The sequence below is a fragment of the Ambystoma mexicanum genome, chromosome 4q (assembly GCF_040938575.1).
Source record: "Ambystoma mexicanum isolate Mex_15411 chromosome 4q, UKY_AmexF1_1, whole genome shotgun sequence".
In the NCBI taxonomy this organism is placed as follows: domain Eukaryota; kingdom Metazoa; phylum Chordata; class Amphibia; order Caudata; family Ambystomatidae; genus Ambystoma; species Ambystoma mexicanum.
In genome coordinates, this window is record NC_090928.1 from 763,230,616 (window position 1) to 763,246,165 (window position 15,550).

Sequence of the window (15,550 nt, forward strand, 5' to 3'; positions counted from 1 at the left end):
CACAAACTCTTGCATTTAGCTGAATTTGCGTACAATAACGTACCCCATTCATCCACAGGCTACTCACCTTTCTATTCCTTGTACGGGCAACACCCTCGTATACTTCCTATTCCAGATGTACCTCCTCTACTCTCTCCTTCTGTTTCTTCATGTGTACAGAATCTTAAAGACATCCATGACCAGGTTACATTACATCTTCAGGAATCACAGGCTTCTATGTGTCAGGCTGCTGATAGGAAACGAACAACAGCCCCCACTTATGCAGTTGGGGACCGGGTATGGCTTTCCACCAGACATCTACCTATACCCGGTTGTCGTAAGCTGCTTCCTCGCTTTGTGGGGCCGTATCGTATTACCAAAGTCATCAACCCAGTAGCCTACAGAGTTTCCCTGCCAACTACTTGGCGTATACACCCTGTGTTCCACACTTCCCTTCTCAAACCGTGTCCACTCTCCACTCGTATCATCCTTCCCCCTTCCCCTGTAATGAAAGGTACCTCTGAGGAATACGAGGTCAATGACATTCTTGGATCCCGACTCACGAAGGGCCGTCTCTACTACCTAGTGGACTGGTTGGGCTACGGCCTAGAGGAAAGGTCTTGGGAGCCTGCTGATCAGGTACACGCCCCGCTCCTGGTCGCCCGGTTTCAGAGGAACAATCCCCATAGCCCACGAGGATGTGTGCCCTTGAGGCGGGGCTCTGTCATGCCTTCAGACTCACCCGATCACGATCGCGTGGTATGCAGGCGGCGGAGAGAAACGTGGACCCCTCCCGCGATCACCTCCGTTCGACCTTTAGGGGACACTGCGCTCCGAGGCATCCCTGGCGTCACTTTCCACGCCTGCATTGGGGATTGCCTTGGAGACTGCAGGCGCGGAGGGGAGCGCCACTCCATGCTGCGGTCCTCCGCTTGACACGGATTGTCACGAAGAAGGGGTCACGTGACACGGCCTCCAGGAAACAGGCACCAGATGAACCAGTGGGTCAGGTGACCAAGTGAATGATCACGTGACCAGGAAATCGTCCACGATTGGCCAACGAACCAGGAAGACTGCAATAAAAGGGGCTTGGCCTTTGCACACATTGCTTCTCAGCTGATCTCTCAGCGTTTAGCGATTTTCTGCATTTCTGAACTTCATGGTTATCGCATTCTTGGATTTTGCACTTTGTTTTCTCTTCTGGATTGCCCTCAATTTTGACGCTTGGATTCTTACTGACCTGTACACCTGGATTACCTGAACTTTGGACTGATTCTTGGATTGTTTATGGATTGACCTTTGGATTTGGCGCTTGGTAAACCTTCAGCTACCTTTTGTCTGAACTCTTGGAACTCTGTCAAGTACTGTTTACCTTCAATCAGACCCTCTCCTCTCCCTTCAGATCCCGTGGTCCCATCCTCTCCTCTGCACCACCCATCTGACCCCTGGGGGGGAATACAGCTAGGTTCAAGGCACTCATCTTTCACCTCAAGGGTAGGTCTTTCTTATTATTATCTGTTTATGCTTGTTGTAAATACCGTGTAGCCACTAGCTAACCTGGTATTTTCTTTGCAGCCACCCGGGACCTGGTGTTTCCTGTTTACCCCCCCACCTGTGGCTCCAATAACCGGTCAGCGAGTATTTTTACTCCTCTCCGACTGGTGCTTGGGGACGGAGGTATACTAATCCCCATGGACCTCAGGATTTGACACATAACATCTGTGCTCTCCATCATGTAATGACGGAAGCGCTCTCTCTCCCCAAAAGGAAACTATTTGTATGCTTTATTGATTATTCTAAAGCTTTTGACTGTATAATAATAATTGGTCTTTTATAATGCGCTTAATACCAATGAGTGGTTTCTAGCGCAGGATCGGGAATCAAACCTATGTTGCGCTGCATTGTCTTGCGTCCAAGACAAACACATTTTACCTGAGCTATCATTCCTCTCCAATTTCATTACCTATACTATGGTGCAAACTTACACGATGGGGCCTTGACCCCACTCTGCTTCATTTTGGCAAGTTAATGCACGTTGACACATGTTAAGATGGATTTCTGAACTCAGAGCTGGAGGGGCAGAGGTTCAGAAGGCCAGCCTAGTTTCTTGGAACAGGGTAACCTCTGGACAAGCCAGACCAATCAGGGTAGCGATGGCGGCGGTCAAGACTAAGTCTCAAGAGGGGTGAGGATGACGGAAAGACCTCAATGAGCACACAAAGCAAGGATACTTACAAATTACTCCAGACAGGTGTTATATTAAAAATATAGACACATTTATTACAAGGCCTTTGTAACATCGACCATATCAAAGAATCACAATAATACTGAAGTAAACCAACACATCACAATCAATACAATATATATACAAGACCGAGGGGTCTAAGGAGTTAGGAGCACGTAATATGTAAACCACCTAGATGGGGAGGAAAACAGGCAGTGCAAGTAATCAGACCCAGTTTGACATCTGAAATACACCTAACTAGGAGGAAGTCTGAGCCCTACGAAGAGAGGAGCCTTATGCTCAAAAGTACCTGCATGCGCTGGTGCCAATGGACAAAAGAGGGCCTCTTTGAGGATATCAGGCAGTTCAGGAAGGTGAATGAAGCGATGCAGAACAAGTCCCCACTACTCAAGCAAGGCCTCCACTTGTGGGCAGAGGCAGGGTGAGAGTGCGGGATAGAGTTGCTATTTCGCAACAGCGGTAGAAAAGAAACGGGCTCCTGCGCGAGGGGCCACCGGTTGGGGTATGGACTACTCACCGGTCCCCGACGCAGGCAGACCCAGACTTCTCCAGTTCAGTTCACGTTGCTGGCAGGTTCAGCTGCGAAGATCAGGACTTCTTGACACTGTGTAGATTCTGCATAGCAGGATGCAGGGTCGAGGGTGTCCCAAATGCAGCGGACGTGCACAGGTTGTTACCACAGCAGGGCAACACGGCAACCGCGTTTACTCTGGTCCGGGCGCACTCGTCTCGCTTCAGACCTGGGAATGCCAAGTGTACGAAATTCAGTGTGAGGGTGCCGTGGACGATGAGCAAGCAGTAAACCAAGTTTCGAGGGCTTCCCCGAAACGGCAATGGTGACAGAGCAAAGCGTCCTGCGTAAACTGGTCAACCCACTAGTTGGCCCAGGGACACTTCCGAAGAGGCTTACTTGCAGGGTTTGATGAAGGTGCCGGTAATAGTTGATCCCACTATACCAATGGGTCGAAGTGCCTTCGCAGACCTTCTAGGATGATCAGATGCAGAGGGGTCTCGCAGGACGACAGCGGCTAAGGGTGCCAAACCTTCAGCAGGTCACAAGCGGTTCCTCGACTCAGCTTCTTGTTGCAAAAGACTTGGCTCCTTATCCCTTGTTCGGTGTGAACTCAGGAGATCGACATGGTAGTGGTGTTTTCAGCCTCCTCTTATTCAAGGTTTCCTTTGTGCCAAAATGGAGAGGACCCAATGGGAGATCTGCTCACAAACACTCACGCTATACGTGGACCTATCACGGACCAAGGTGGTCCCAGGCATTCAGGACACTCCAGACTCTCTGGCACCCAGGATGTGTTTTGGGACCAGACATCCCAGCCCACATCCTGGAGGCACACACAAGGTATGCCGAAGCCCGCGAAAGCTTTGGGGTTTCGCGGGAAAGTGCATGACCAAATAAGGACTGCCCCGGGTCGGCTCGACCTGGGGGAAGGTGAAGGGGCAAGACGGTCAGCGGACAGGACAAAAAACCTTGTGGCATGGCCATTTCGGAGCCAGGCCACTCATTTGTGCCAAACGCGGTAAGCGCGGATAACATGGCGAAAAAGGGTTCAAGACACAAGAGAAACGATAGCTGCCACCAGTCCCGACCGTGACACACTTGCACAGTTCATAATAAATCCAGCGAGAGTTTCTAGGGCCTTTGGAATGACTAGAGACCAAAGAGCGCGGTAATGTAAGTTACGGTGCACTCTTGTTTCATGTTGCACAAAAGCTGCAACATGAGGAAAGGACTAAGGGAAACGACGTCTCAAAGTACTGACTGTCTTAAGGGCATGTCAGTTTCCCCATAAGAATTGACAGAAAGCCCAGAGGAGTGCGGCGGAAGGCTGCGCTTCTCTGGCAAAGTCTAGATCAGGGTGTAAAACAACTGCAAAAAATTTGGGGGTTGCCACATGGAGGGAAAATTACATACAATATGAAATCTTTCCTAACAACACAGCAGTCACTGGGCCTCATTACAACCCAGGCGGTAAGTTCCCTACTTTACCACCATGGTGTAAACTCTGTTTACACCATGGTGGATGGCGGAATTACCGCCCCATTCCAAGGTGAGTGGGGCGGTAATTCCCCATTCACCATTTGCCCTTCCCCATTCCCATTTATGCCCCATAGGGCATAATGGGAGTGGGGAATGCGCCAATTACGGCACCGTAAATTACGGTGCCGTAATTAGCACCAAGGCGGGTTAGCGCCTTACATTTTAACGCCTGCTAAAAGCAGGCGTTAAAATGGTAATCAGGCGTTAAGGGTTAACCCTTAACGCCTGGGTTGTAATGAGGCCCACTGTAAGGGTTAGTAAGGATGGTGGTGTACCTGCCATATAGCCTCAAATCGAGGCCTAAAACAGGGGTGCGTATTTGCCCTCCAGTTATTCAATGTATACGCCTCGGATATGAATGCAGCAGATGTGAATGCAGCTATTACGTCTAGTTGCAACTTTCCACCTTGCATGGGAAACGAGGCAAGCCGCAACACATCAACTGCCTTAAGCCGATGACACAGTGTTACTCCATTTTACACCAATAGGCCTTCAGCATTATATGGATGCCCTTTTCACCTTTACTACGGCTAATAATATAGGTTCAAAGTTTATTGTATACATATAGCAAAACAAATGCTTTGTATCACACAGATTAAAATGTACATTGCAACTGTTAAAATCAACATAGGTCGACAATCATGGCACACAACACTCTACAAATAAATACGCAATAAAATCAATCAATACATCTTAAAATCAGTACAATCCTTTTATAAAAAAGCAACCATGAAGTATATCAGGTTGATATCATTGCCACTTAGGAATAGCTGCCATAACGTCTCTATTTCGTCAGGCACGAATACATTCTTGTATGACTTCATTTGCTTATAGCGCAATGCATATAGACTATCACTTACAGTGATTAAGTGGTGTAATGACTCCGTAACTTCATTACCGCACAGGCGAAACATTCGTCGGTCGCGTGGTATACCCATTTGAGCTCCTTTTGTTTCCAATGCTTCCGACATGTTAAATTTCAACAGCAGGTATAGCCTAACAATTTGTGGACTGGGGTATGCATTAATGTATGCCGGAGTGGAGCATCTAAAAATGTGTTCTTGGATATAATTACTGTATGTGATTTTGTGCCTAAGTTGGTTAACTGTTGTTCATAACTGACCGCTTTGAATGCTCTTTTTAGCATGAGTTTCATAGTGTGTATACTGAATTGACCATGATTAAGCATGCCAACCCACTTTATGTAGAGCATTTTTAATTTGCCCATGATACCAAACAGGGCATTGCCATCCAGTCTCAGAAACGTTGCTATGTATGGTGTCGTAATTGTATCTATTTCAAGTCTGTTTAGCTTCACAAAATTTCTCACACAGTGATGGATAAATGCGTGTGTAATACCAAGTAAGTCAAATTCCAAGTAAATATACTCAACGCTTACATTCATTGGTACTCGGAACAATTTGCGTAACAGACTTGCTTCAAAGCGTTCCGCCCGTTTAATGAGGTTGTGGCCCCATATAATGATGGCATACAAAAGTATTGATCTTATTTTTCCAAATATATAGTCAATACCGCTGAGACTGAGTAACCATTGTTGCGACCAATAAATATGCTCAAGGCATTAGTTGCTGTGGAGCACCGCTCCTGAAGCGAAGTCCAATGAGCGGCCCATGTCAATTTGTCATCTACAATGATGCCCAAGTATTTGTAGGTCTTCACTTGTTCTATTATTTTACCATTCAACCTCCACACATATTTTTTAGGTTGACGCTTTTTTGTGAAAACCCTCACTTTGCTTTTATCAATATTGATAGACAATCCGTTGTCAGCACAATATTTACCAGGGGCATCCAGCATTTGCTGGAGACCGGCAGGCGTGTAATTCAGTAAAATGAGATCATCGGCGTACGCAAACCATCCGATGATTACATCAGTGATCTTCACTGGATTAGCTTTGTAAAGCTGAAATGCGGACTGCATTTCCGCCAAATATAGATTTAATAGTATTGCGGCCATCATGCAACCCTGGTTTACACCACTAGTTGTCATCATAGAGGCTGACAATTTCCCCATTGCTTTTAGACGGATACGCACCGTAGAATTGGTATGGGGCAACATGAGCATCCGAATGGAGACCCGACGGGATACCCCAAGCATGCAACTTCTTCCATAAACGGTTTCTGTTCACTGTATCGAACGCCACAGAGAAGTCAATATACGCACAGTACACATCGAGATTACGTTTCACCCAGGAGTGTTCAACCGCAGTGGAAAGCAATACAAATCTGTGCACAGTGCTAGACCCCTCGCAGAAACCAATTTGGTTGGATAGTAATATGTTTTTGTCTCTAATCCACACCTTCAGTTCCTGCAAAAGGACACGAGCAAACATCTTGGATGATGTATCCAGCATTGCTAACATGCGGAAGTTGCTCGGACAGTCCCACGCGCCTTTTTTATTGACAATTAGTATATGGCTGGATTGCCATGATTTTGGGATAGTGTCTATCTTACCTATTTGAACAAATAGTAGGTGCAGGGCAGTGGCCCAAAGCTCAGGTTGCTTTTTTATTAATAGGTTGCACACACCATCAGGCACCGCGGCATGTGATTTCTTTAGATTTGTGATGATCTCAAGTATATCTAGTATGCTTGCTTGGCAGACCCATGGTTCAGAGGGTATTTGAAATGCGTCGTCATTCGACACATTTCGTCCTAAAGTGCAGCTGATGTGACTGCTCCATTGTGCTTCAGTGATGCAATTAATGGACAGAGAACGTGGTTTTGAGGAGTGGAGCAATTGCCATATACCGATAGAATCACCAGTGAGGGCCTTTTCTGCAATTTGTCATCATAATCTTGCTCCATTCCATCTTATGTTGCGCTAGCCATTTTTTATAGTTCTTTTTAGCCATTTTAATTACCATAGATGGAGAGAGGTTGAAAGCCTTCTCCGTTAGGATCACCTGTATTTCTATTCGCAACTTCTTTTTGGCCTCATTGATTGTTTTATCAAAACCAACACGTCGTCTGGTAGGCATATTAGATTTTTCAAGAGAGGTGATGGAAGATCGTCTTTCGACTACCTGTTCTCTACTTGCAAGCATAATCCCAGCAAAGTTGGACAGCATATCCTCAGCGTTGTTGGCCCCACTTGGACCTGTCTGAATGAAACGCAATAACGATGTAGATACTACAATATTAGCTTGATCAATATTGCGCTGATGCCAACGGATGCGGTTCAACCCCTCGTTAAGAGACAACTGACCATTGTCATCTAAATCATTTACAGCAATTGTCAGCTTAGGCAGTGCTAGTAACCAGCATAAAGGAACGTGTTCGCTTTCATGTCTAATGACCGTACACATGTCCATAACATATTTTAGCCCACTTGAATTAGAGAGAGCATAATCGATAGTCTATGCTGAGCGACCCTCAAATCTAGTGAAGGCCATTAAAGGATTGCTAGGGGTTATGCCATTCAGTTTTACGATCCCATGAGCAGCCAGCAGCGAGTGACATTTAGATCCCTGTTTGCTAGATTTTTTCAGGGCTAACACATACGAAGTAAGATTAAGTGAACCATCCTCCATTAAGGGAAGATTGCCAATTGACCCATTAAAGTCACAGACTAACCAAACCGGCAATTGCTGATTGTATTTCTGTAGCACTATGTCAACAACCTTGATGTTCTCAATTGTCATGGCCATGTTTGGTGGATCATAGATATTTATCAGGATAATATCTAATGGTGGCAGTGATATCTTGGTAACTAGAATATACTAAGAGGACTGATTTAGTTTTACTATCCGCCACAGTGGTAGTACAAAGACAAGAAGGCCTCCTTTTGGTCTTCCCATAGGACCATGGGTCGCTGTCTGGTGTACTGTGCTTCTACCATCTAGTTGCACTTCTGATGTTAACTATGATTCTTGCAGTGCGGCCACGCCAAATATTTCCATCTTACTCACTAGGCCATCATTCACAAACAAATGGGTATGCCCTCTAGTATTCCAAGAGTAGGGCATATCCACTGTATTATAGCACTGATGATTTGCTGCAAAATGAGGCTTGAATGTAACAGGTAGCCACTGCCAATAGCCATAAAGGATGTTATTGTTTAGGGACATAGCTTTTTGTTCACGACAGGCCTTATGCTAGGAGTCGTTTTATTTCCAATACTATTGATCATGTCAGGAGCTGGGGTAGGACCAGATTGAACAGGAATATGAGACATGTTCACAGCACTGGAAACACTTGTGGCACTTGATGATACTACAGTCTCCGATTTATGCAGTGGGATTTCAACACAGCGGACATTATAGCCCAGTCGAAGGAAATCAGCTTCAAAGCTTAAGACATAATTAAGGGAGGCTTCTACTTCAGAGCATATGTTTGATATGAACTGATTTTTTAGTTCGAGCTGGTCGACTAAGCGTATATCACAGGATTAGATAACTCTCAAGGGTACTATAGATTTAAAAATAATATGAAAATAAACCCACTGAAGTCTAAAATTATGATTATTGTTAGCAGCAATTCTTTCCCTTTAATTGGAGATTGGCTAATAGCATGTTGAATGTAGTCGACAGTTATGTCTATCTGGGCCTCACAATTAAATCTCATCCACTGCTTACCTCATACAGTCTCGGGAGGATAGCACATGGGCAACGTGCCTGCCTTCGAAGCAAGACAACACAGACCACCACAGGTTCGATCCCTGGGTCCGTTAAGCGCTGCTGTAAATAACATATAATATCATTATTCCATAAGTACTGAAAAATGGCTCGTCATAAAGAGATTTATCTGCAAGAAAGGGGGTACAAGAGGGCGTTCTTTCTATATGCAACATGAGTATTATTCCCTGGTATGGGCTAGAAGCACTGTCAACTAGACACTCTGTTTGGCTCGAAAAATCAAGTGGAAAGTGCTTTGTAACATGTTGGGTGTTCTGAGCACCATGCCAGTAGAGGCACACTAAGGTGGGAGCTTGGTCTCACATCTATTAGGAGGGTCCATTGAGTGATGCAGTGCAGCAGGGCAGGTCTTTGCATCAGGCAGTGCAGGCGGCGGCTGCTGGGGGGCGCCAGTCTGAAAGTACATATGGTACAAAAAAAACCAAAGAGAAACCTATTAAATAATGAGAATCTCCAATGCCTGCTGTCAGCAGCGGTGCGTTCAAAGCCAGGCCCTCATGGGATGTTTGCAAGCCCTTGCTGCCGGACCCTAAAAAACAACATTTGTTGCTTATTAGTTTCCAGGCTGAGGCCAGGATGATCACAGGTGCCTCCTCCTCAGCGCATGCACTGTACAGAGTTGGGGCTGATTGAATAATTGAGCTGGCAGGATACAGACAGCACTTGCGAAGTTGCGCTTCAGTTGTTAGTATCTCGGGTACATGCATCTCTCCGGGCCAGCGTTGGACACACGGTCCGGATGTGAAGAAGTGATGAGGTGATGTGCTTGTGTTTGCATTATTGAAGCTCTGCATCTTGCTCTGTGAGGCAAGTGCTGTGCAGATAAGTGTGGAGCAGTGGTGCAACGAGTGTAACACAGTAATATAAGATTCGCTCATATCATAAGCTATATGTATTGTTAATGCAACTCAGGAATGCAAAGGCGTTAATTTGTCACTGTAATAGAGCACTACAAAGCCCATTCATTTAAAGAGTAACTGCCTTTAATGTACATTTTACTCACATAATAAATGCGAAATACCCTACTTTTAAAATGATTGTCGCCACTTTAACACAGATATGAAAAGCCCTTTATTTGCTGTCCTCTGTGTGTAGCACTAGCACAGCAATGTATATACATCATATATTTCGTTTCATAATGCCAGAGCCCAGGCGACAACTACCCCCCGCCCTACATCCGCATGGTTTTAAACATCTACAGGGTGATGGTAGTATTCGACTGGAAGATTTTGAGGTCATTTCCTTGCAGGAGACGTGGCTGTGTGTTCAACCTATCATCAAGGACTTTGTCGTCCTCATTAACCCAGCAATAAAAGGCACAAAGGGTAGACCAATGGAAGGCCTTTTGACCGCCATCAACGAAAGCTGTGGCCTGTGGGTGGCCTGGTCAAATAACATTTCACCATTTATTCAGATCACCCTACTGGTATATCAAATTGGTGAAGAGGAGGCTATGAGGCGGATCCTTTTGTGTATCTTGTATTGGAACTGCAACAACCCTGCAGCCAAGAACTTCATGGACCAGTTACTGGAGGAGGGCGACGCTGCAATGATTGACTACTCCAACTTGAATGTGATCTTATGTGGGGACCTAAATATTCACTGTTTCAATAATTGTGGGGCTCTCATTAATCTCTATGCGAGTAATCTACAAGAAGCTGAAAAACGAGGCCTGTCAATTAGGAAGGAGTTCCAGCTGAGAAATATCTCATTACTAAATGGCATTACATCGGGGGACATCCCACCAAATCCAACCTGGAAGAGAGGGCCCGTTTCTCACATTTTAGACTACTTTCTTGCCTCCGACAGCTTTCATTGTAGAGTAGTGGCCTTGACGATCATGGAAACTCCACAGAGTGACCACAATATGTTGAAATGAACACTTGGACTGGGCAGGACATCAAAGTCTTCATCAGATGGGGATGCCTTGGAAGTACAGCCTGGAAGAAACAGAGTAAGATTACTGAGGGAAAATGTATCAACATTATCTAACAATCTAAGAAACAATGGCAGGCCGGAAGATATAGATTATACGCTGTCCTTAGCCATTTTAAGCGAAAAGTCTGGCTTAGGAAGATCAAAGGGCTTCTGCCACAAATATACTTTCAACCATGAGGTTGCCACTAGAAAAAGGAAGCTAAAAAAGATGCAAAGAGCGCTGAAGAAAAATCCTTCCCCGGCATTACTAGTGGCTGTTAAGAAAATGAGGACTGCGTACAATAATTGGTTAAGACAGCATAGGCAATCTCTATTGCAATCGAATGCCAAACATATGCTGAAATTAGTTGCATCTAAAAACTCTAGTGAAATGTGGCAAATCTTTAACATGCTAGACGCACCTCAACAGAGTCTCATTTCCAACCGTATTCCGGCGAAGGACTGGATGGACCATTTCTCCAAGCTCTTCTCAAAGCCCACCCTGCAAGCCTCGAAGGCTGCAGAAAACTCTTGCTCAAACTGGGAGTTTGAAACTGAAAGGGAAGATATGCTCGCCCTAATTAAATCATCCAACAATTCCAGAGCGGCGGGTCCTGATGGCCTCACGAATCTGTCACTAAAACAATATCCAGAGGAATGGGCAACTTTCTTACACCAACTCTTTCTACTGGTGAAAATAAAACGCTGTATCCCGGCCACCTGGACGAAATCCATCATTGTACCGATCTTCAAGAAGGGTGATAGGTCTGTGGCCGCAAATTACAGACCTATCGCCCTCTTGGATGTTATCGGTAAACTTTTCGCGGCCCTGATCTTGAATCACCTTACAGCCTGGAGCTGGGTATCAAAACATCGGGACGGCTGGCAAGCAGGGTTTGAAAAGGGAATCGGAACATTGTTAAACCTCTTTGTGATAAATTACCTGAAACTGATAAAAAAGAACAGTAAAAACGTATATCTCGCATCAGTGGACTTGTCTCAAGCCTTTGATTCAGTAAATCGAGAGAATCTTTGGCAGAAGCTAAAAGTCTGGGGGTGCCCCACTGATATACGCGAGGCTATGGAGGCCCTTCATAACAACACAAGCATTCAAATCAAGCTGAACCAAAATGGAGACCTGTCAAACTCCATCAAAACAGGAGTGGGCCTCAAGCAAGGGTGTCAACTAGCCCCAGCCATCTTTAAATTACACATCTCAGACATGGCTGATGCCTTTACAGAAATTAGATGCTTCCCCCCTTGTATTGCGTGCTCCCCAATGAATCGATTATTGTACGCAGATGATGTCATTCTTCTGGATGAAACATCAATTGAGCTCCAGTGCCAATTGAATGCCCTAGCTCTCTTTTTATCTTCCAATGACCTAAGAGTAAACGCCACCAAATCAATGGTGCTTACCTTGGGGAAGACAAGACGAAACCTCATGAAGTTTAATTGTTGGCACATAAATGGTGACCAGATCCGAGAGACATCAGAATTGCTCTATTTAGGCATTCCAATCAACGCAAGCTATAGTGAAGCCCCAAGAGAAATAGCGCTAAGGTGCAAATTGAAGATGCTGACAGCCCAGGCAAGACTAATCAAATTCAGATATTGTAAATTTACATTGACACCTTTGCTCCGTTTCTACACCATGAAGGTAGTCCTAATTGTGACCTATGGGGCTGAGTGCTCTCTCCAGATGAGCTGGAAGATATGGCAAACCTTAGAGGGCCTATTTTGGAGAGCCGTACTTGACCTCCCTAACTGTATACCTGTGGCTGTAATAAGAAAAGAGTTTGGACTGACTTCTCTCATTACTTATGTCAGCTGGAAAACTCTATCTTTCTATCGTAAATGCGTACTGCCTCCACCAGATAGCGGTTTTGGACTGTTTGGTCAAGCACTGAAGTCAGACAGAGAGCCTTTACTTGTTGAATGGAGCACCAAATATATATATATATATATATATATATATATATATATATATATATATATATATATATATATATATATATATATATATATATATATATATTAAATATATATATTTCATTTCCAAAATTACGAGTGTAAAATAACCTAAAATAGCTTATTTTTAATATTAATATTGTTCAACCAATATAAACACTATAGAGGAACGAGCATTTGGAATTTAGTATTACTCTGTAATACCACAAAGTAAGGTTGGGTTTGTGGACCGCAGAAGCAACCATCTATATTTAGAAGTCTAGAAGTCCACCATTTACATTTCCGCCTCGCCATCCATGTTGTCACTGAAACAATGCAATCAACTTGAATATTAGTGACTGTCTGCAGGCAAAATGTGCCATGTAGAGAAGTGATACAGCACCCACATACGCTTATATATTTTATAGGTCGTCCTCGCTTGCCGAGCACTATTCAATCTGTCACAAAGGTGCCCCCAGTCCTGGCTTCCCGTGCTTCTGTTATTTGCTAATAGACTGCACAGGGCACACAGACACAAAGATGCACCCATCATTGTGTTTCACCCGGTCACATACCAAGGCACACACAGGCACTGGAGAAGCACCAGATCAGACACAAATGAGCGGGTGGAGATAATGGGTGGGGGCACGGGCACTGGTTAGATCACCCACCCACATCTCCCTCCCCCAACTGCCCATCTCAAGTGAATCAAGTAGAGCCCAGGCATATACCCCTGATCACTTTCAGTGACACAGATCTGACACCTGGAATCTTAAGCAAAACACATCAAACCCCATGACCCCCTTCCCTTATCTTAGTAAGACATTTCAGACTCCAGCGATCACACCCCTCCTCCGTTCATCATGTTTGGTAAGACGAACAGAGCCGTAGATGGACACAACAGGACACAGACAATAAATGGTACCGGCGGCTGCACAGTTAACAAATTCCCAGCAAAATTACTAATGTAAAACATTTAATTGTTAGCATATGCATACATTTTTAGGCAATTGAAATCAGAGGGGTGTTCGTACTTTCATGTCAGGGGAGTGATTGGAACGGTAGGGGCTGGAGACTGTTCATTCTCACAGCAGTGCTTAAGTGTGTGGCTTCTCTGTGGTTTCATTTGTGAAAGAGAGAGTTAACTGATTGTAACATTGAAGCTGCAGAATAGTCTCATTAGAATGTGTAAAGAAGTTAGATGCCCCCACACAAGTAAGTCTGCCCCTCCCCCATCATCTCTGCAGTTAGCACCTCTCCCAACATTTTGGTGGGGCGCCAACCATGCTTCCTGCCTGAGGTGCAATCTGGTCTAAGCCCGGCCCTGCAGCGCAGTCAATTCTATATAAAACTGTGCGCTGTTTTTCCTGAGGCGGCACTCTGTTAGGTTTGGTAGCCTCTCACATACATGACAGCACATTGAATCCCTTTCTGTTGGACCTGCAAAATTTGGTAATGACTCATTAAAAGCATATAGGTCTGTCCCTAAATCAAGCTCTTGCCCAATGTCTGTATTATTTTAAAATGTAAGACTATGGATTGGGACAGATCAGAAAATATGGAGACGCTTAACAAAAAAAAAAAGCAATACGCAGAGTTCTGCACATAAGGTTATACACCGAATATTCCTTGCACCTATCTTACTAAAATGTATTCACTAAAATTGAGGCGCTTAATTACCTTCCTCTGCTTCAATATATTGCCACTGTTAAAATACATTGGTGGGTGGCATGGCGCACCCCAAAATGACAGATTGTGTCGCTTATGCAACCAAGTTGTTGAAACCAGCCAAGTTGTTGAAACCATCTGCCATTTTAACTTATTGCAGTGTCCTAAGAGAAAATTACCTTACGCTAAAGGTAAGCTTGAAAAAAGGACTAGGCTTGAAATTAATATTTAATAAACCCACTGGTTTCGGGATTATCAACCTAACGCAGATTGTATATTGATGACTGAATTGTTCTCATTTGGCAATGTGGTGATTGTCCTTATTTAAAATCGGCTTGCTTTGTTTTAAATGTATTGAAAGTGAATATGAAATTGTTTTATTAATTGAAATGTTATGTAATATTTGTGTCATATTGTGTTTGTGATTTCTCTTGTAAATTGAATAGTGCAAGAGGTTATTTAACAAAACACACTTAAATAAAAACATTTTAAAAATGTCCTTGCTTCACCACTTCGGCCTGTAGCTTGGTCTCTGGGCCATTACTGCACGGGCAATCCAGCTATTGCTTAAATATCACCCTCTGTGTCTTTAATAAAACCGTTATTTAGTACTGATATTTTGTTTACATAAAATTACTGACTTTTAACATAAATACTACAATGATATCATTGAACTATCCTGTATTTACAAAGCACTTACTGTAATTGTTCAATGTTTTAATCTTTCTTTTATGTTATATTTTGTATTTTCATAACAGCTTTAGCGCCGAAGAAAACAGCTCTCTTTGCTAATCCTTCAGATGAAGAAATTAAAAAACAACGTAAGTAAAGAGAAAAGAAAAGTGTTTTGTCAAAGTGGCTGGTAAGAATACTGGTAATTCACTTATCAAAGTCCTTTAATAATTGTCCTTTGAAAGTCAGTATTTACTGAACATGTTTAATCATTTATTCCATTTCCCTGGTCTGTTAACCAGCTATTTGTTTGAATTGACAGCAAGAAAAAACGTTTCTTTAAAAATAATCATGTGTGTGTCTTCTGTAACGCCAGTGTAGGAAATTGGACCAATATCTGCTCATCTG

The 15,550-nt window shown here is 44.0% G+C and overlaps 1 protein-coding gene across 1 annotated transcript in view; it reads left to right on the plus strand.

Annotated features, from left to right (window-relative positions):
* Positions 1 to 15,550, plus strand: part of LOC138467288 (uncharacterized) — a 5,113,521-nt gene that overhangs the window by 4,195,556 nt on the left and 902,415 nt on the right. The window contains exon 19 of the mRNA XM_069607285.1: positions 15,229 to 15,291. Within this exon, the coding sequence (XP_069463386.1) occupies positions 15,229 to 15,291 (63 nt within the window). The remainder of the gene's footprint in view (positions 1 to 15,228; positions 15,292 to 15,550) is intronic.